We start from the raw sequence: 21662 nt of genomic DNA, 5'->3' as shown, positions 1-21662 counted from the left end.
TGGGCTCCTGGATGGGGGCTGATCACCAGAAAGACCAAGCCATGATTAGAAGCTTGGAACTTTCAGCCCCACCCCTACATCCTCTGAGAAGGGGAGAGGGGCTGGAAATTGAATTAAGGATCGATGGTGCCTACGTGTTGAAGCCTCCATAAAAATCAAAAAAGTAAAGAGTTTGGAGAGATTCTGGGTGGGTGAATACATCCATGTACCAGAGAGTGGTGTAACTCAACTCCACAGAAGCTCCTGCACTTGGGACCCTACAAAACCCGGCCCTATGTATATCTTCATTTGACTATTCATCTATATTCTTTATCATACCCTTAATTATGTAATAAACTGGTAAATGTAAGAAAGTGGTTTCCCTAAGTTCTGTAAGCTGTCCTAGAAAATGACAGAATCCAAGAAGGGGGTCTTGGGAACCTTTACTTGTAACTGTCATCGGAAGTGGAGGGTAGTCTTATGTGACCAGGCCATTACCCTGTGGCATCTACATTAATTCCAGTTTATATCAGAATTAACTTGAATTATAGGACACCAAGCTGGTTTCGCAATGAATTGCTTGATATGTGGAAAAACCTCACGTCTAGTGTCAGAAGTGTTGTGAGTATAATAGAGTATTGAGAGTAGAGGAAAAACACAGGAGGAGTGTAGTTTTTCCCTTATACATAGCCAGTGAAAAAAATCCTTCAGGAATGCATATGAAGTAAAAAACGTTTTCAGATGAAAGAAAACTAAAAGAATTTGTCACCAGCCGACCTGATCTATAAGAAACACTAAAGGAAGTCCTCCAGGTTGAAGGGAAATGATACCAGACAGAGTCTTTCATCTTAAGATCTAAAGGAGAACAAAAGAGAAATGACAAATAGCTGAATAGATATAACAGACTCCTTTTTTCCCCCCTTATCTAAGTTTTATGAAAATATGTATGATTGTTGAAAAGCAAAACTTCTGACACTGCCTGGTGAGATTTCCAAGGTATGGAGATATAATGCATACAGCTATAGCAAAAAGATCAATGCAGGGGGATAAAGGAAAGGAAACTACATATGGTTGCAAAGTCACTGTTTTGCATGAAGTACAATATTAACAAGTACACTGAGAAAGTTAGATATTACAATCCCTAGATCAACCACTTAAAAATACAAAGAAATACAGCTAAAAATACAATAGATATAATTAAATGCCAAAAATTAAACTTAACAAAATACAAAGAACAGGGGAAAACAAAAACAAACAAAAATGAGGACAAACAGAAAACAAATAATAAAATTATATGCCTAAATTCAACCATATCACATTAAATCTCAATGGTCTAAACCAGGGTCAGCAAAATTCTTCTGTAAATGACCAGAAAGTAAATACTTGAGGAGTTTGGGACATATAATCTCTGTCACAACTACTCAACTCTGTCTTGTAGCAGAAAAGCAAACACAGATAATAACTAAATAAAGCATGCGGCTGTATTCCAATAAAATTTAATTTCCAAATTGGGCATTTGGCCTGAGGGCCATAGTGTACTCACTCCTAAGATAAACACTGCAATTAAAGGCCATAAATTGACACAACAAATAAAAAGAGACACTGTTACATGCTGCCTGCAAGAAATACACATTAAACATAAAGACACAGATAGGTTGAAAGTAAATGGATATAAAAAGATATACCACACAAAGACTAAGAACAAGAAGGCTAGAGTGGCTCTTAACATTAGATAAACAGATAACAATTATCAATGTGTTGTGCCTAAGGACAGAGTTTCAAAATGCATGAAGCAAAAATTGACAGAAATAAAGGGGGCAACACACAATTCCACAAAAATATTAGGTAATGTAAAAACCCTTCCCTCAGCAACTGATATAACTAGACAAAAAAAAAAAAACCCAGAAAAGACACAGATCTTAACAATACTATGGACCACCTTGATTTAACTGACAATTAGAAAAGTTACATCAACAACTGCAAAATACAAATTATATTCACAGAGGTATGGTACAGTAACCAAGACAGACTATATGTTGGCTATAAAACAAGTTTCAATAAATTTAAGAGGCTTGGAAAAAAGAGGACTCAAATAAATAAAATCAGAAATGAAAGGGGAGACATTACAATTGATACCACAGAGATACAAAGGATAAGATTATATTATGAACAGTTATACACAACAAATTTGACAACCTCTAAGAAACTGATAAATTCCTAGAAACATACAACCTACCAAGACTGAATCATGAAGAAATAGAAAATATGAAATTGAATCAGAATCAAAAACCTCCCGACAAACAGAGGTCCAGGACCATATGGCTTCACTGGTGAATTCTACCAACCATTCAAAGGAAAATCAATACCAATCCTCAAACTCTTCCAAGAAACACTCCCAAATTCAATTTATAAGGCCAGCATCACCCTGGTGCAAAAACCAGAAAACATGAGAAAAGAAAATTACAGGCCAATATTCCTGATGAACATAGATGCAAAAATCCTCAACAAAATATTAGCAAACCAAATTCAACAATACATTAAAAGGATCATACAGCATGATCAAGTGGGATTTATTCCAGGGATGTAAGGATGATTCAATATCCACAAATCAATCAATGTGATATACCACATCACAAAATGAAGGACAAAAATCATATGATATCTCAATAAATACAGAAAAAGCATTGGACAAAATTCAACATCCGTTTATGCTTAATACTCTCAACAAAGCAGATATAAAGGGAATATACCTCAACCTAATAAAGGCCATATATGACAAGCCCACAGCTAACATCATACTCAATGGTGAAAAGCTGAAAGCTTTACTTCTAAGAGTAGGAACAAGACAAGGATGGCCACTCTTACCTCTTTTATTCAATATAGTATTAGAACTCCTAGCCAGAGCAATTTAGCCAAAAAAAGAAAAAGGTATTCAAATTGGAAAGGAAGAAGTAAAACTGTCACCATCTGCAGGTGACATAAAGAAAACGCTGAAGTCTCTACCAAAAACTGTTAGAACTAATAAGTGAATTGAGTAAAGTTGCAGGACACAAAATCAATATTCAAAAATTTGTTGTGTTTCTATACACAAATAAACTATCAGAAAAAGAAACTAAGAAAACAATCCCAATTTCAATTGCAACAAAGAATAAAAAAGCCTAGGGATAAATTTAATCAAGGAGGGAAAGACCTGTATGCTTTAAGACATTAATTAAAGAAAATGAAGATGACACAAATAAATGGAAAGATATTCTGTGCTCATGGATCACAAGAATTAATATCATTAAAATGTCCATATTACCCAAAGCAATCTACAGATTCAATGCAATCCCTATCAAAATTCCAATGGCATTTTTCACAGAAATTGAACAAAAAATTCCTAAAATTCCTAAAATTTGTATGGAATCACAAAAGACCCCAAATAGCCAAACCAATCTTGAGAAAGGACAACAAAGATGGAGGTAACACACTCCCTGATTTCAAACTATATTACAAAGCTATAGTAATCAAAACAGTATGGTATTGGCCTAAAAACAGATGTATAGATAAACGGAACAGAATAGTGAGCCCAGAAATAAACCCACTAATATATGGTCAATTAATATACAACAAAGGAACCAAAACTATATAATGAGAAATGGACAGTCTTTTCAATAAATGGTATTGGGAAAACTAAACAGCCACATGCAAAAGAACGAAACTGGACCCTTTACTTTACACTATACACAAAAATTAACTCAAAATGGATTAAATGCCTGAATGTACGACCTGAAACCATAAAACTCCTGGAAGAAAATATAGGCAGTAAGCTCCATAACACTGGTCTTGGCAATGATGTTTTGGATTTGACACCAAAAGTAAAAATAAATCAGTGGAACTACATCAAACTAAAATTCTTCTGTATAGTAAAGGAAAACATCAACAAAATGAAAAGGCAGCCTACTGAATAGGAGAAAATATTTGCAAATCATATATCTGATAAGGGGCTAATATCCAAAATATATAAAGAACTCATACAATTCAATAGCAAAAAACCCCAAACAACCTGATTTAAAAATGGGCAGAGGATTTGCATAGACATTTTTCCAAAGAAGACATACAGATGGCCAACATATACAAGAAAGGATGCTCAATATCACTAATCATCAGGGAAATGCAAATCAAAACCACAATGAGCTATCACATGTTAGGAAGGTTGTCATCAAAAAAACAAGAAATAACAAGTGTTGGTGAGGATGTGGAGTAAAGGGAACATGTGCACTGTTGGTGGAAATGTAAATTTGTGCAAGCATTAAGGAAAACAGTATGAAGGTTCCTCAAAATCAAAAACAGAACTACCACATGATCCAACAATTTCACTTCTGGGCATTTCTAAAGAAAACAAAAATACTAATTCAAAAACATATATGCACCCCCATGTTGATTGCAGGACATCTACAATAGCCAAGACATGAAAACAATCTAAGTGTCCACTGATGGATGAACGGATAAAGCAAATGTGGTGTGTGTATATATATATATATATATATATATACACACACACACACACACACAATGGAATATTATTCAGGCATAAAAAAAAAGGAAATCTTGCCACTTGCAACACATGGATGGACCTTGAGGGCATTACGATAAATCAGACAGAGAAAGACAAATACCGTATGACCTCACTTATATGTGGAATCTTAAAAACAAAACAAAACACCCCACAAACTTACAGATGCAGAAAACAGATTGGTGGTTGCCACAGGTGGGGCTAAGGGGTAGGTGAAGTGGGTGAAGGGGGTCAAGAGGTACACATTTCCAGTTATAAAATAAGTCCCAGGGATGTAATGTATACAGCATGGTGACTATAGTTAATATTACTGTATTGCATATTTGAAAGTCACTAAGAGAGTAAATCTTAAAAGTTCTCATCACAAGAGAAAGAAAATTTTGTAACTATGTATGGTGACAGATGTTAACTAGACTTACTGAAGTGAACATTTCCCAATATATACAAATGTCAAATCATTATGTTGTACACCTGAAACTAATATAATATATATGTCAACTTTAAAAAAATGTTAAAAATAAAAAAAATAAATTTAAGAAGCTTGAAATCATATAGACTATATTCTCTGACAACAAAGTAAATTAAGAAATCTATTAATAAGATATCCAGAAAAATCTCAAATATCTTAGAAATTAAATAACATACTTTATAATAATTCACAAGTCAAAGATAATAAGGAAGTTAAAAATAGTTTAAACTTAATGACAATTAAAATATAATGTAGGGCTTCCCTGGTGGCGCAGTGGTTGAGAGTCTGCCTGCCGATGCAGGGGACATGGGTTCGTGCCCTGGTCTGGGAAGATCCCACATGCCGCGGAGCGGCTGGGCCCGTGAGCCATGGCTGCTGAGACTGTGCGTCCGGAGCCTGTGCTCCGCAATGGGTGAGGCCACAACAGTGAGAGGCCAGCGTACCGCAAAAAAAAAAAAAAAAAAAAATGTAAAAATTGCTGCAGTGCAACTAAAGTAGTGCTCCAAGGAAAACATAAATTCTTTATTTTAATTGAAGTATAGTTGATTTACAGTATTGTGTTACTTTCAGGTGATTATATATATATAATATTGTGTATAATATAAAATATAAGTATATAAATATACAAAAAATATATATTTTCACATTATTTTTCATTATAGGTTATTATAAGATACTTAATATAGTTCCCTGTGCTGTAGAATAAATCTTTGTTGCTTATCTATTTTATGTATAGTAGTTTGTATCTGTTAATCCAATACTCCTAATTTATCCCTCCTCCCCTTCCTTTCCCCTTTGGTAACCACCAGTTTGTTTTCCATGTCTGTGAGTCTGTTTATGTTTTGTACATAGATTCATTTGTATTATTGTTTAGACTACATATATAAGTGATACATATAATACCTGTCTTTGTCTGACTTACTTCACTTACTATGATATTATCTAGGTCCATTCATGTTGCTGCAAATGGAAATATTTCATGCTTTTTTACGGCTAATATTCCATTGTGTATATATACCATATCTTCTTAAGGCAACTGACTGTTGATGGGCACTTGGGTTATTTGCATGTCTTGGCTATTGTAAATAGTGCTATGAACATTGGGGTGCACATGTATCTTTTTGAATTAGAGTTTTCATCTTTTCCAGATACATACCCAGGAGTGGGACTGCTGGGTCATATGATAACTTTATTTTTAGTTTTTTAAGGAACCTCAATACTATTTTCCACAGTGCCTGTACCAATTTATATTCCCACCAACAGTGTAAGAGAGTTCCCTTTTCTCCACACCCTCTACAGTGCTTATTATTTGTAGACTTTTTGATGATGGCCATTCTGACCGGTGTGAGGTGATATCTCATTGTGGTTTTGATTTGCATTTCTCTAATAATTAGCGATGTTGAGCATCTTTTCATGTGCCTGTTAGCCATCTGTTATGTCTTCTTTGGAGAAATGTCTGTTTAGGTCTTCTGCCCATTTTTTGATTGAGTTGTTTGTTTGTTTGTTTGATATTGAGTTGTATGAGCTGTTTGTATACTTTGGAAATTAAGCCCTTGTCTGTAGCATCATTTGCAAATATCTTCTCCCAGTCCGTAGGATGTCTTTTTGCTTTGTTTATGGTTTCCTTTGTTGTGAAAAGCTTTTAAGCTTGACTAGGTTCCATTTGTTTACTTTTGTTTTTATTTCTTTTGCCTAGAGAGACTGATCTAAGAAAATACTGCTATGATTTGTGTCCGAGAATGTTTTGCTTATGTTCTCTTCTAGGAGTTTTATGGTGTCATGTCTTATATTTAGGTCTTTGAACCATTTTTGTAAATGCTGTGAAGGAGTATTCTAATTTCACTGACTTACATGTAACTGTCCAGCTTTCCCAACACCACTTGTTGAAGAGACTGTCTTTTCTTCATTGTATATTCTTGTCTCCTTTGTCATGTATTAATTAACTGTAGGTGTGTGGGTTTATTTCTTGTCTCCTCTGTCATGTATTAATTAACCTTAGGTGTGTGGATTTATTTTTGGCCTCTCTATTCTGTTCCATTGATCTATATGTCTGTTTTTGTGCCAATACCATGCTGCTTTGATTACTGTAGCTTTTTAGTATTGCCTGAAATCTCACAGGAGGGTTACTCCTTCAGCTTTGTTCTTAAACATTCCGTTTTTTTAGGTTTGTAATTTTATTTTTTTAAATTTAAGTACAGTTGATTTACAATGTTGTGCCAATCTCTGCTGTACAGCAAAGTGACTCAGTTATACACATATAGACATTCTTTTTTTATATTCTTTTCCATTATGGTTTATCACAGGATATTGAATATAGTTTCCTGTGCTATGCAGTAGGACCTTGTTGTTTATCCATCCTATATATAATAGTTTATATCTGCTAATCCCAAACTCCCAGTCCTTCCCTCCCCCATGCCCCTCCCCCTTGGCAACCACAAGTCTGTTCTCTATGTCTGTGAGTCTGTTTCTGTTTTGTAGATATGTTCATTTGTGCCACAGTTTAGATTCTACGTATAAGTGATATCATATGGTATATGTCTTTCTCTTTCTGACTACCATCACTTGTTCTTATACATTCTTATAATAAGAGAATATCTACAACATATGACCTAACAATCCACCTAAAAATGCTATTAAAAGGAGAGCAAACTAAACCCAAAATAGAAGGAATTCATAGAAAGGAAAAATCACCAAAATAGAAAAAATATATAAAATTAAAATGCCAAAAGTTGGTTCTTTGAAAAGAGAAACAAAACTGACAAATCTCAAGCTAGACTAACTGATAAAGAAAAAGAACACAAATGATCAATATCAAAGATAAGAAAGGGGTTATCACCACAGTCCTATAGACATTAAATAGAAAATAAGAGAATACTATGAACAACTTTAAGCCAACATTTGACAACTTGGATGAATTGGATATACTATAAGTTCTTGTGTGGACCTATTTTTTCATTTCCCTTTGGTGGAAAACTAGGAGTGAAACTGCTGGGAGGAAAGGAGAGATTGCTGCTGCACAATGTGGAAGAAGTGAAAGAATTTTCCAGTGATGGAAATGGCTTGTGGCTTTTAAAAGAACTAATGGCTAATACTCAGTTCCAAGTTGTTCTCTGGACTATGCTGCCAAATAAAGAAATTGAGGAAGGCTATTAGGAAGTAAACCTGAAAGATGAGAAGATGAAAAATAAGAAGTAAAATATAAGAAAATTAGAGAAACAATCAGAGTCAAGTAGGCTAATGTTACTAATATATTACTAATATAATAGTTTTAGGAAGAGAACACAAAGAAAATGGAGATGAGAAACATTATCAAAGAAATATTCACAAATTTCCACATCAGAAGAACCTAAGTCTTGAGATCAAAGAAGTTCACCAATTGCTCAGGAGAAAACTTTGAGATAAAAAAAAAAAAAAGACTACAAAAAGAGACACAACAATAGGAAATTTCAGAAAACCTAAGGTAAACACACAATCCAAAATACTTCCAGAGCAACAATGGCAAAACAAAACAAAACAAAAAACAGAAATAAAAGACAAAGCCATTTACTAAGGGCCTTGGAGAACTGGGGATCAGAATGGCACTGGACTTCATAGAATTAAGAGCCAATTAACATAGACTGCTAGAAAATAAAGCAAAATGCCTTAAAATTTTAGAATGAAAATAATTTTCAACCTGGAAATTTTAAAAATCAAATTCTATATTTAATCAACACAAGGGAAACCCAGCTTGTTCTTGTGAGTTCCCAAAGCACAGGCTCCTGAGGTTGAAGATTCACTCACTGTGTTTCACTCAGCAGGTTTTGACAGCACTACCAAGCAGAGCTCTACTAATTCTTATTTTCATCCTCTTCCTCTTCCTCCATAGCTTTATTGAGGTATAATTTACATAGTATAATATTCACTCATTTTGAGTGTACAGTTGAATGATTTTTAGTATATTTACAGAGTTGCACAACCACTGCCCCAATCTATTTTTGTTTTTTGGTTCTAGGCAGTGAAGGAAATCTCTGCCAAATCATTAGCTGACCATGAAGATATCACAAAAGAGACCTGAGTGGCCACAAATGAGAAATATAGAACTTTTACATCAACTATCATCAGATACCTCACTCTCATTTGTTGTCACTCTCCATTCCCCATCCAATCTAGGCAATCATTACTCTGTTTCTATAGATTTGCCTTTTCGAGACATTTTGTATCAGTGGAATCATACGATATCAGATCTTTTGTGTCTGGCTTCTTCACTTAGCATAACGTTTTTAAGGTTCATCCTCAACTCAGCATTTTCTATCCAACCAAACTACCAATCAAGTGTGTAAGTACATACACAGATTAAAAGAATTCACCAACCCAATGCCCTTTACAATGAAGCTCCTGGAGAATGCACTTGAGCAAAATGAAGAAAGAAGAAAGCAAAGGAATTAAGAAGAGAGTGATGTCAGCGAAAATTGCCAAGTAGGGAACTCTAAAAGTCCTTCCCTCCACAAAAGCAACAAATAAAGTGTCAAAAACTTCCAGAATCAACTTTTTCCTAAATTCTGGAATTTAATCAAAACCTTGCAAAAAACAGGGGAATGCTTAGTGAAGAAAAAATCAGCTAAATTTGGTAGAGTTTTGTGGCATTTTAACTTGCCTGGGAACATCTCCGCCAACCCAGTTTGGCTGTGGCCTTGAAAATAACAGGCCTCATTCCTGATTTAGGTTCCCACTACTAGAGAGAGCAATACAGACCAGTCTCAAAGAATAGTGGTGGCATTTTTTTGACCTCTCTGGTGGCTCCCTGAAGAATCATCTCAAAGGACTTGCCTATATTTCACCTAAGAACTCTCCCAGGTCTGAGGCTACTATCTGAATCTATTTGTCAAAACTTTTATATGGAAATGTATTAGCCACTTCCACCTAGGACAAGGGATAACAACTGGAGCAAACAATAGGCAAAACAAAAAGCTCAGGAGGAAAGCCTAGGGAAAGAGATGTGTTGGGGAATAAAGGCACTGAAAGACTCTCAGATGTTCCAAGGAATTTAGAAGGCTACATGCATGCTAAAGGCTAGGCTCATGCTCACAGAAAGGCTTGAGGAGTTCCCAAGCTCTCACCCCTCGTTGACCTTCAGGTTCCTCACAAGCAATAAGTGAAGGCAAAGGCAGAGCTGTAAACTTCCAGACTGAGTACTGAAGGCACACCCCAACACACACACAGAGGTCATATGCAAAGACTGGGAAAGGGCTTTTTTTGGTTCTAGGTATTAAAGGAAATCTGTGCCAAATCATTAGCTGACCATGAAGATATCAAAAAGACTTGAATGGCCACACATGACAAATAAAGACTTTATACTATTAGTTCAGAAAACTCATTAAACAAGAAAAACAACAATTACAACAAGCAAGAAGAACAGACCCTGGGAAGGGGGGAAAATCTGATTTCCACAGTTAGCACATTATAATACTCAAAATATCCGGTTTCAACAACAACAAAAAATACAGGTCATGGAAATAATAAAGTATGGCCCACACACAGGAAAAAAGAAATTAATAGAAACCTTCCCTGAGGAAGCAGAGATATTGGACTTACTAGAGAAAGACTTCAAATAAACTAATTTAAATATGCCCAAAGAGCTAAAGGAAACCATGAGAAAAGTGTCTTGCCAAAATATCAATATCATTAAAATATCAATAAAGAAATGGAAATTATAAAAAGGAATCAAATAGAAATTCTAGAGAAGAAAATTACAATAACTGAAGTGAAGAATTCACTAGAAAGGTTCAACAGTAGATATGACCAGGCAGAAGAAAGAAGCAGCAAATTTAAAGATAAGTCAACGACATTATCCAATCTGATGACTGGAAAGAAAAAAGAATGAAGAAAAATGAACAATGCCTAAGGTACCTGTGGGACTACACAAGAATACCAACAAATGCATAATGGAAGACCCAGAAGGATAGGGGAGAGAGAAAGGGCAGAAAGAATGTTTGAAGAAATAATAGCAGAAAATTTCCCAAATTTGATGAAATACACACACTGACACATCCAAGAAGCTCAACAAATTACAAGCAAAATACACTCAAAGAGATTCACACTCAGATGCATTATAAGCAAACTGTTAAAAGACTAAGAGAAAATCTTGAAGAAAAGCAGCAATTTATCACTTACAAGGGATTCTCAATTGGAGAAAAGGCTGATTTCTCATCAGAAATCATGGAAGCCAGAAAGCAGTGGGATGAAAAAGTTACTAAAAGCAAAAAACACGTCAACCAAGAAATCTATATCTGGCAATACCACCTTCAAATGAAAAAGAAATTGAGACATGTGTAGATAAACAAAAACCGAGAGAGTTCATTGCTTGTAAACCTGCCTTACAAGAAATGCTAAAGGAAATCCTCAGGCTGAAATAAAAGGACAGTACACAGTAATTAGAATTCACACGAAGAAATAAAGAACACCAGTAAACATAACTACATAGGTAAATATAAATGTCAGTATCAATGAATTTTTGGATGTGAGTCCTCTTTTGTCCTGTATGATATAAAGACAAAATATGTAGAAATATGTATAAAGACAATAACAACATAAAGGTGGGATATAGCTAAAAGTTTTATATAATTTTGAAACTAAATTGATATTAATTCCAACTAGATTGTTGTAAATTCAGTTATTCCCCAGTGCAACCACTAGGAAAATAACTAAAATATATATGACAAGGGAAATAAAAAGGGAATAAAAATGATACACTAGGAAGAATCTATTAAACATAAAAGAAGGCATTAATGGAGGAATTGAAGAATAAAAAAAGATAAAAGACTTATAGAAGACAAATAGCAAAATGGGTAGAGCTGTTCTTCCTTATTAGTTATTACATTAAATGTCACAAACAATTAAAAAGCAGAGATTGGCAGAATGGATTAAAAATATGATCCAATTATATGTTGTCTAAAGATATTCACTTTAGATCCAATCACAAAATAAGCTGAAAGTAAAAGAATGAAAAAGATATTTGATGCAGACAATAACCAAAAGAAAGCTGGAGAGGGTATACTAACATTAAATGAAAACGAACTTTAAGACAAAAATTGTTAAAAGGGATAAAAAGGATATTATATAACGATAAAGGGGTGAATTCATTAAAAAGATAACAATCATAAACATATATGTACCTAACAACAGAAGGAAAAACTGACAGAATTGAAAGAAACACACAGTTTAACAATAACAATTGGAGCCTTCAAAACCCCACTTTCAATAATGAATAAAAAACTAGACAGAAGATCAAAAAGGAAAGAGAAGACATGAACAACACTATAAGCCAAATAGACCTAACAGACTATACAGAACACTTCAGTCAACGACAGCAGAATATACATTCTTTTTAAGTACACATAAAACATCCAGGACAAACTGTATGTTAGACCACAGAAGTCTCAAAAAGTTTTAAAACACTGATATGCAAAGTATTCTCTCTGAACACAATGGAATGAAACTACAAATCAATAACATAAGTAAAACTGGAAAATTTACAAATATGTGTAAATTAAAAACATATTCTTAAACAACCAATGGGTCAAAGAGAAAAATAACAGAAGACTGAGAAAACATGTTGAGACGTGAAAACAAGGAGACAACATACCAAAATCTATGGGATGCAGCAAAAGCAGCACTCAGAGCAAAACATACAGCTATAAATGCCTATACTAAAAAAATGGCTCAAATCAATATCTAACATTAAACATTAAAGAACTAGTAAAAATAAGAGCAAACTAAATCAAAAGCTACAAGGACGAAGGAAATAAAGATTAGAGTGGAGATAAATGAAATAGAGATAAAATAGCAACAGAGAAAATCAACAAAACAAAAAGTTGGTTATTTGAAAAGTTTAAAATTGATGAAGACTAAGAAAAAAAGACTCAAATTACTAAAATCATAAATGACAATGATTTTGTATCCTGTAACTTTGCTGAATTCATTAGGTCTAAATTTTTTATGTGGATTCTTTAGGATTTCTACACATAAGACCATGTCATGTGTGACTGGAGAATACTTTGTCCTTTCCTATTTGAATGTCTTTTATTTCTTTTTCTTGACCAATTGCTCAAGTGAGAGCTTCCATAATGTTAAGTAAAAGTGGTGAGAGTAGGCATCCTTGACTTGTTCTTTATCTTAGAGGGGAAAGCTTTCAGTCTTTCACCAGTGAGTACAATGTTAGCTGTGGGTTTTCCATATATACCTTTTATCATGTTGAGGAAGTTCCCTTCTATTCCTTGCTTCTGAGATTTTACCAAGAAAGGATATTGGGTTTTGCCAAATGCTTTTTCTGCATCAAATGAGATAGTGATGTATCTTCTTTGCCCCTGCCTTCTGTTAATGTGGTGTATTATACTGATTAATTTTAAAATGTTGAACCACCTTTGTATTCTTGGGATTAATCCCACTTGGCCATAGTGCATAATCTTTTATTGTGCTGCTAAATATGGTTTTCAAGTATTTTACTGAGAATTTTTGCACCCATATTTTAAGAGATATTGGTCTGTACTTTTCTTTTCGTGTGATATCTTTGTCTGGCTTTTATATCAGAGTAATATTGGTCTCATAGAAGAGTTGGGAAGTGTCCCTTCCTCTTCAATTTTTTGGAAGAACTTGGGAAGGACTAGTATTAATTCTTCTTTAAATGTTTGGTAGAATTCACCAGTAAGGCCAACAAATCTTAGACTCTTCTCTGTTGGGAGATTTTGTATTACAAATTCAATCTCCTGATGTTTTATAGGTTTACTCAGATATTCTATTTCTTCTTGAGTAAGTTTTGGTAATTTCTATGTTTCTAGTAATTTTTCTATTGCATCTAAATTACCTAATTGGCATACAATTAATTATTCATAATTTTCTCTTATGATCCTTTATTTCTTTAAGCTCATAGAAATGTCCCCACACAAAATCAGTGGTATTTTATACACAATTAATAAATAACACAAAAAGGAAATTAAGAAAACCAGTTTTTTAGCATCAAAAATAATATGTAGGAATACATTTAACCAAAGAGGTATAAGGCTTGTACACTGAAAACTGTAAGAAACTGCTGGAAGAAATTAAAGAATACCTAAATAAATGGAAATATATCCCATGTTCACAGATTGGAAGATTCAATACTGTTAAGATGGCAATAATCCCCCAAAGTGACCTACAAATGCAATGCCATCCATATCAAAATTCCAACAGTCTTGTCTTTTTCTTTTTTTTTTTTTGCAGAAATGGAAGCACAGATTCTAAAACTCACGTGGAATTGCAAGGGATCTCAAATAACCAAACAACCTGGCAAAAGAACAAAGTTGGAAGACTCATACTTCCCAATTTCGAAACTTAATATAAAGCTATAGTAAACAAAACAGTGTGGTACTGAAATAAGGGTAGACTTACAGATCAAGGGAACAGAACTGAGAGTCCAGAAATAAACACATAAACCTATGGTCAAAGGTTTTCTACAAAGGTGCCAAGATTATTCAATGAAGAAAAAAACTGTCTTTTTAAGAAATGGTGACGAGAAAACTGCATACCTAATGCAAAACTATAAAGTTGGTGTCTTACAGTTTTCACGTACAGGTGTTTTTTGTTTTTTTTTTTTTTTTTTTTTTGCAGTATGCAGGCCTCTCACTGTTGTGGCCTCTCCCGTTGCGGAGCACAGGCTCCAGACGCGCAGGCTCAGCAGCCATGGCTCACGGGCCTAGCCGCTCCATGGCATGTGGGATCTCCCCAGACCGGGGCACGAACCCGTGTCCCCTGCATCAGCAGGCGGACTCTCAACCACTGCGCCACCAGGGAAGCCCCCAAGTACAGGTCTTTTATCTCCTTAGGCAGGTTTATTCCTAGGTATTTATTCTTGTTGATGCAATTGTAAATGGGACTGTTTCCTCAATTTCTCTTTCTGAGCATTTGTTGTTAGTGTATAGAAATGCAACAGACTTCTGTATATTAATTTTGTATCCTGCAACTTTATCAAATTCATTGATGAGCTCTAGAAGTTTTCTGGTGGCATCTTTAGGGTTTTCTATGAATAGTATCAGGTCATCTTCAAACAGTGACAGTTTTACTTCTTCTTTTCCAATTTGGATTCCTTCTATTTCTTTTTCTTGTCTGACTGCTGTGGCTATGACTTACAATACTATGTTGAATAAAACTGGTGAGAGTAGGCATCCTTGTCTTTTTCCTATCTTAAAGAAAATGATTTCAGCTTTTCACCATTGAGTATGATGTTAGCTGTGGGCTTGTCATATACAGCCTTTATTATGTTGAGGTATGATCCCTCTATGCCCACTTTCTACAGAGTTTTTATAATAAGTGGATGTTGAATTTTGTCAAAAGCTTTTTCTGTGTCTAATGAGATGATCATATAATTTTTATTCTGCGATTTGTTAATGTGGTGTGTCACAGTGATTGATTTGCAGATATTGAAAAATCCTTGCATCCTGGAATAAATCCCACTTGATCATGGTGTATGATTCTTTTGATGTATTGTTGGATTCAGTTTGCTAATATTTTGATGAAAGTAACTGAAGACGACACTAGTATTTGGAAAGATATACCTTGTTCATGGACTGGAAGAATTAATACTATTCAAATGACCATTTTGCCCAAGGCAATCTACAGATTCAATGCAATCCCTATGAAAATATCAATGGCATTTTTCACAGAACTAGAACAAATAATTTTAAGATTTGTATGGAAACAGAAAAGACCCCAAATAGCCAAAACAATCTTGAGAAAGAGGAACAGAACTGGAGGTATCATCCTCCCTGACTTCAGACTATATACAAATCTACAGTAATCAAAACAGTATGGATAAACAAAAAGGTCTTACTGTATAGTACAGGGAACTATATTCAATATCCTGTAATAAACCATAATGGAAAGAATATGAAAAATTATATATATATGTGTGTGTGTATGTATAACTGAATCACTTTGCTGTACATCAGAAACTAACACAACATGGTAAATCAACTGTACTTCAATTTAAAAAAAATAACAGTAGGATACAAAACATACACATAGATCAATGAAATAGAACAGAGGGCCCAAGAAATGAACCCATGAATTTATGGTCATTTAATCTACCACAAAGTAGGCAACAATATATAATGGAGAAAAGAAAGTATCTTCAATAAGTGGTGCTGGGAAAACTGGATAGCTACATGTAAAAGAATGAAACTAGAACACTCTCTAACACCATATACAAAAATTAACTCAAGATGGTTTAAAGACCTAAATGTAACACTGGAAACCATAAGATTCCTAGAAGAAAACGTGGGTGAAACACTCTTTGACATAAATTGTAGCAATATTTTTTTGAATCTGTCTCCTAAAGCAAAGGAAATAAAAGCAAAAATAAACAAATGGGCCCTATTAAACTTAAAAGCTTCTGCACAGCAAAGGAAACCACTGACAAAACAAAATGATAATCTACTGATGGGAGAAAATATTTGCAAATGATATGACCAATAAGGGGTTAATATCTAAAATACATAAACAGCTCATACAACTCAACATCAAGAAAACAAACAACCCAATTAAAAAAATGGGAAGAACACCTGAATAGACATTTATCCAAAGAAGACATAGAGATGGCCAACTGGTACATGAAAAGATGTTCAACATCGTTAATCATCAGAGAAATGCAAATTAAAATCATAACAAGATAGCACCTCACACTTGTCAGAATGTCTATCATGAAAAAGAACACAAATAACAAATGTTGGTGAAGATGTGAAGAAAAGGGAACCCTGGTTCACTTTTGTTGGGAATATAAATTAGTGCAGCCACTGTGGAAAACAGAATGGAGATTTTTAAAAAAACTAAAAATAGAACTACCATATGACTCAGCAATTCTATTCCTGGGTATTTATCTGAAAAAAATGAAAACATACATGCATCCCAATGTTCACAGCAGCATTACTTACAATTGCCAAGATATGGAAGCAACCCAGTGTCCATCAACAAATGAATGGAATTAGAAAATGTGGCATACATATACTATGGAATATCACTCAGCCACAAAAAAGAATGGAAGTTTGCCATTTGTAACAACATGGATGGACTTGGAGGGTATTATGCTAAGTGAAATAAGTCAGAGAAAGACAAATACTGTATGATATCACTTATATGTGGAATCTAAAAAATAAAAGTAACTATTAAATATAACACAAAGAAATAGACTCACAGATATAGAGAACAAACCAGTGGTTACCAGTAGGGAGAGGGAAGGGGGAGGGGCAACATGGGGGCAGGGAATTAAGAGGTACAAACTACCATGTATAAAATAAATAAGTTACAAGGATATATAGTATAACACAGGGAACATAGCCAACATTTTATAATAACTATAAATGAAATATAACCTTTAAAATTGATTCAGTATTCTGCATACCTGAAACTTATATAATATTGTATGTCAACTATACCTCAATTTTAAAAAGTGAATGTTGGCTTATAACTCACACCATATACAAAAATTAATTCAAAATGGACCTAAATGTAAGAGCTAAATGTAAGAGTTAAAACTGTAAAACTCATAGGGATAAATCTTTATGACCTGAGATTTGGCAGTTTCTCAGAAATGACATCAAAGGCATGGGCAACAGAAGAAAAAACGATAAATTGGACTTCAACAAATTTAAAAAAATGTGTACATATAAGTATACTATCAAGAGAATGAAAAGACAAAGGAAAAAGTCCTTGACAATTATATATCTGATAAGAGTCTAGTGTCTATTATTACATATCTGATAAGGGTCTTATATACACATATCTAATACCTAATAAATATATGTATATATTTATTACACACACACATAGACACACACACACATACATAGGGAGAGAGAGAAGGGGAGGAGGGCAGAAGGGAAGTGGGAGAGAGAGGGAGAGAACAGATGAGGGTCTAGTATCTAGAACTCTTAAAACTCAACAACAAAAAGAAAACAACCTAATTAAAATATGGTCAAAGGACATGAATAGACCTTTCTCCAAGGAGAAATACAAATGGCCAATAACACATGAAAAGACACTCAAAATCATTAGTCATTAGAGAAATAAATATCAAAATCACAATGAGATACCACTTCACACCCACTAGATTGGTTATGATTAAAAAAAAAGATCCTAACAAGGATGTCAAGGAATTGGAACCCTCATACATTGCTATTGGGAATGTAAAGAGGTATAGCCACTGTGGAAAACAGTTTGGCAGTTCCTCAAAATGTTAAACACAGAACTACCATATGACCTGTCAAATCTACTCACAGGCATATATCCAAGAGACATGAAAACAGGTGTTCAAACAGAAATCTGTACACAAATATTCATAGCAATATTATTCATAATAGCCAAAAAGTAAAAACAACTGAATGTCCATTAACTGAGAAATAAATAAAATGTGGCTTATCCATACAATGGAATATTATTCATCCATAAAAAGGAATGAAGTACTGATACATGGATGAACTTTGAATACCTTATGGCAAATAAAAGAAGCCACAAACAAAAGGTAATATATTTTATAATTATATTAAATGAGATGTCCAGAATAAGTAAATCCATAAAGACAAAAAGCAGATTAGTGTTTGCTGGTGGCTGGGGAGAGGACTGAATGAGGGAGTACTGCTTAATGGGTATGAGGTTTCTTTGGGGGTAATAAAAATGTTCTGGAATTAGATAGTGGTGATGGTTGCATGATATTGTACATTTATAATGGTTTAAATGATGAGTTTTACTTCAATCAAAAAGAAGAAAAAAGAAACCTGAGAATTGCAAGGGGAATATCCCCAGATAACAGTAGAAGTCCATTCCAGGAAAACAGCTTCACAGCAGTACTGAAGAGTAATTAATCCATACTGGAACAGGATAATGGAAGATTCTAAAAGGAAAGTCTCCTTCAGGGGAAAAACTGCCAACTGATATATATGACCATAAGGAAAATATATATAAGTGTGGCAGAGTTGTTGGAGCAACTGATGCGCAAAGTTAACAACAGTTGCATAGAAAAACAAGGCAAACGTTAACTCCAGGAAAAAAGACGGATTGTATGAAACGGAGATATGCACCTCTCAGCCAAGCAACTGTATTTATATAGTCATATAATATAAAGAGTGATGATGCTATAAATGAAATTTAAGTAACTATGTGATGGGGAGGGGGTAGATAGAAGGGTTGAAGAAGTGAGGGGACTGATGTGAAAGACATAAATTCTCATTTTCCAAAAGATGCTTTCAAAATATAATATAAAAAATGAGAAATATGGAAACAATTTAAATATTTTCTTTAGAATATGGAGTTAAAAACTAGAAGAAAATGCTAATAGAGTATTTTTTATAACTTGTAACTTTTAAATTACATACATAGATTGGTTGACAAAAATTTGGAAACTAAATTAATAAATAATCTTTACTTTATTAAAAAGTAGCTGGTGTGGGAAAGACTGTTTGTTCTTCCCAAGAGCAATTCTTCCTTTCTGCTTCAGCAATAGAATTAGCTGGCTGGAAAGCTAAAGATTATATTTTCCAGTCTGCTTTGTACAGCATGACTAAGTTCTGGCTAATGAGAAATTAAATAGAAGTTATATATGCAACTTCTGGGTCATACTTTTTAGAACTTTCTTCCTCCTTCCTTCCTGATGGCTAGAGAGGGGACATGTGGCTGGAGCAGAGGCATTCATCTTGTGCAATAAGATAGAAGCCATGTATTGAGGATGGTAAAGCCATAGGACAGTATAATACACGGGCTGGTAGAAACTTCACAAACCAGAATGAGTACACCAGCTCAAAATTTTACATGATACAGAAGATACAGAAATAAACTTCTATCTTGTTTCAGTCACTGTTATTGTGGTCTCCCCTTTAGAGCAGTCAAACCTATAACCAAATATAGACAGAAATCAACCAAAAGAACATAATAAAATTTCTTATGTACCTAAGGTTTGCAGCTAAGCAAATATTAACTTTACATGAATGCTAAAACTCTCTTATGAAAGTTGAGAATTATGGTAAAAATTTACCTTTTTTAACTGGAGACTGATGTTGTTCATTAAGACCTTGAGAAAAGGCTTGCATTCCATTCGTCTTACACTATTGAAAGAAGAAAATATACTTTTTATCTAAGGTTTTAAAATTTTATCTAACACTGTTTTTTTAATCCATTTTTAGTTTATTTTTGTGTATGGTGTTAGGGAGTGTTCCAATTTCACTCTTTTACATGTTGCTGTCCAGTTTTCCCAGCATCACTTATTGAAGAGACTGTCTTTTCTCCATTGTATAGTCTTGCCTCCTTTGTCATAGATTAGGTGACCATAGGTGTGTGGATTTATCTCTGGACTTTCTATCCTGTTCCATTGATCTATATTTCTGTTTTTGTGCCAGTAGCATACTGTTTTGATTCCTGTAGCTTTGTAGTATAGTCTGAAGTCAGGACGCCTGATTCCTCCACCTCCATTTTTCTTTCTCAAGATTGCTTTGGATATTTGGGGTCTTTTGTGTTTCCATATAAATTGTGTGTGTTAATTAATTTGATTGTAGTAATCATATCACAATATGTATGTATATTACATCATCAGGTTGCATAACTTTTTAAAAAAATCATGTTGTTCAACCTAAATATATTAAATTTGTATTTGTCAATCATATCTCAATAAAGCTGAAAAAAAGTAAATTTACTTTGTCATGTCTGCACATATTAACAACTGAAAATGTAGATTATTTCAAATCTTTCATAGCATGTAAGAAAGTACACCTACTAAAATTTTATAAGGTGATTATCTATGTCTTATCTCATTTAACTGTCATAATCTTACAAGGGAGTAAAGAAAGTGTTATGATCACCATGTTACAGGCAAGGGAAATCAAGACAAAAAGTGTTTAGTAACAAATCCAAAAGTGCATAGATAAGAGGTAGTCAAGCTAGCTTTAGAAACTCAGGGCTACTGCATATAGTTATGAAGAATGTGGATCTAAAGGGGTACCATTCACAGCACAGATGTGGCAGATATCCTAGCAGGTGGCAGCAAGGTCTCTTATTCTAACAAAATCTGTATTTTTATATAATTTTTTGTTCTTCTTCTAATTCTTGTAAAGGCACCAAATGGATAGCAGTGGCCCTATTAAACCCACTCATTTAACAAACACAGAGTGCCTACTACATGACTGGCACTGTGCTTTGTATTGGGAATACAAAGATGAACATAGGGCTTCCCTGGTGGCGCAGTGGTTGAGAGTCCACCTGCTGATGCAGGGGACACGGGTTCGTGCCCCAGTCTGGGAAGATCCCACATGCCGCAGAGCGGCTAGGCCTGTGAGCCATGGCCACTGAGCCTACGCATCTGGAGCCTGTGCTCCGCAACAGGGGAGGCCACAACAGTAAGAGGCTCACGTACCGCAAAAAAAAAAAAAAAAAAAAAAGATGAACATGACATTCCAGTATATGTTTCTGGAGGGATCACAAACTAAAAGGTAGACAGAAAAATAAAACACTAAATGACAATGAAACTTGAGAAGTTCTATAATAACGATATGCAGAAGGTGCAATGGAAGGAAGGGGTATCAAATTTGACTTAGAAATTTCAGGAAACACTTTACATAGGAAGTGATGCTTAAACAACACTTATAGGTTTAATAGGAATTAGGCTGGCTG

At 34.3% G+C, this 21662-nt stretch overlaps 1 protein-coding gene across 1 annotated transcript in view; it reads right to left on the bottom strand.

The window, feature by feature from the left end:
• The window catches only part of C17H8orf88 (chromosome 17 C8orf88 homolog), a 47806-nt gene that overhangs the window by 5028 nt on the left and 21116 nt on the right, over positions 1-21662 (bottom strand). The window contains exon 4 of the mRNA XM_022584820.3: positions 20035-20104. Within this exon, the coding sequence (XP_022440528.1) occupies positions 20035-20104 (70 nt within the window). The remainder of the gene's footprint in view (positions 1-20034; positions 20105-21662) is intronic.

Source organism: Delphinapterus leucas, chromosome 17 (assembly GCF_059928025.1).
Source record: "Delphinapterus leucas isolate spDelLeu-1000000601 "Yukka" chromosome 17, BTC_Dleu_Yukka2, whole genome shotgun sequence".
Lineage (NCBI taxonomy): Eukaryota > Metazoa > Chordata > Mammalia > Artiodactyla > Monodontidae > Delphinapterus > Delphinapterus leucas.
This window is presented reverse-complemented; position numbering and strand designations above follow the sequence as displayed.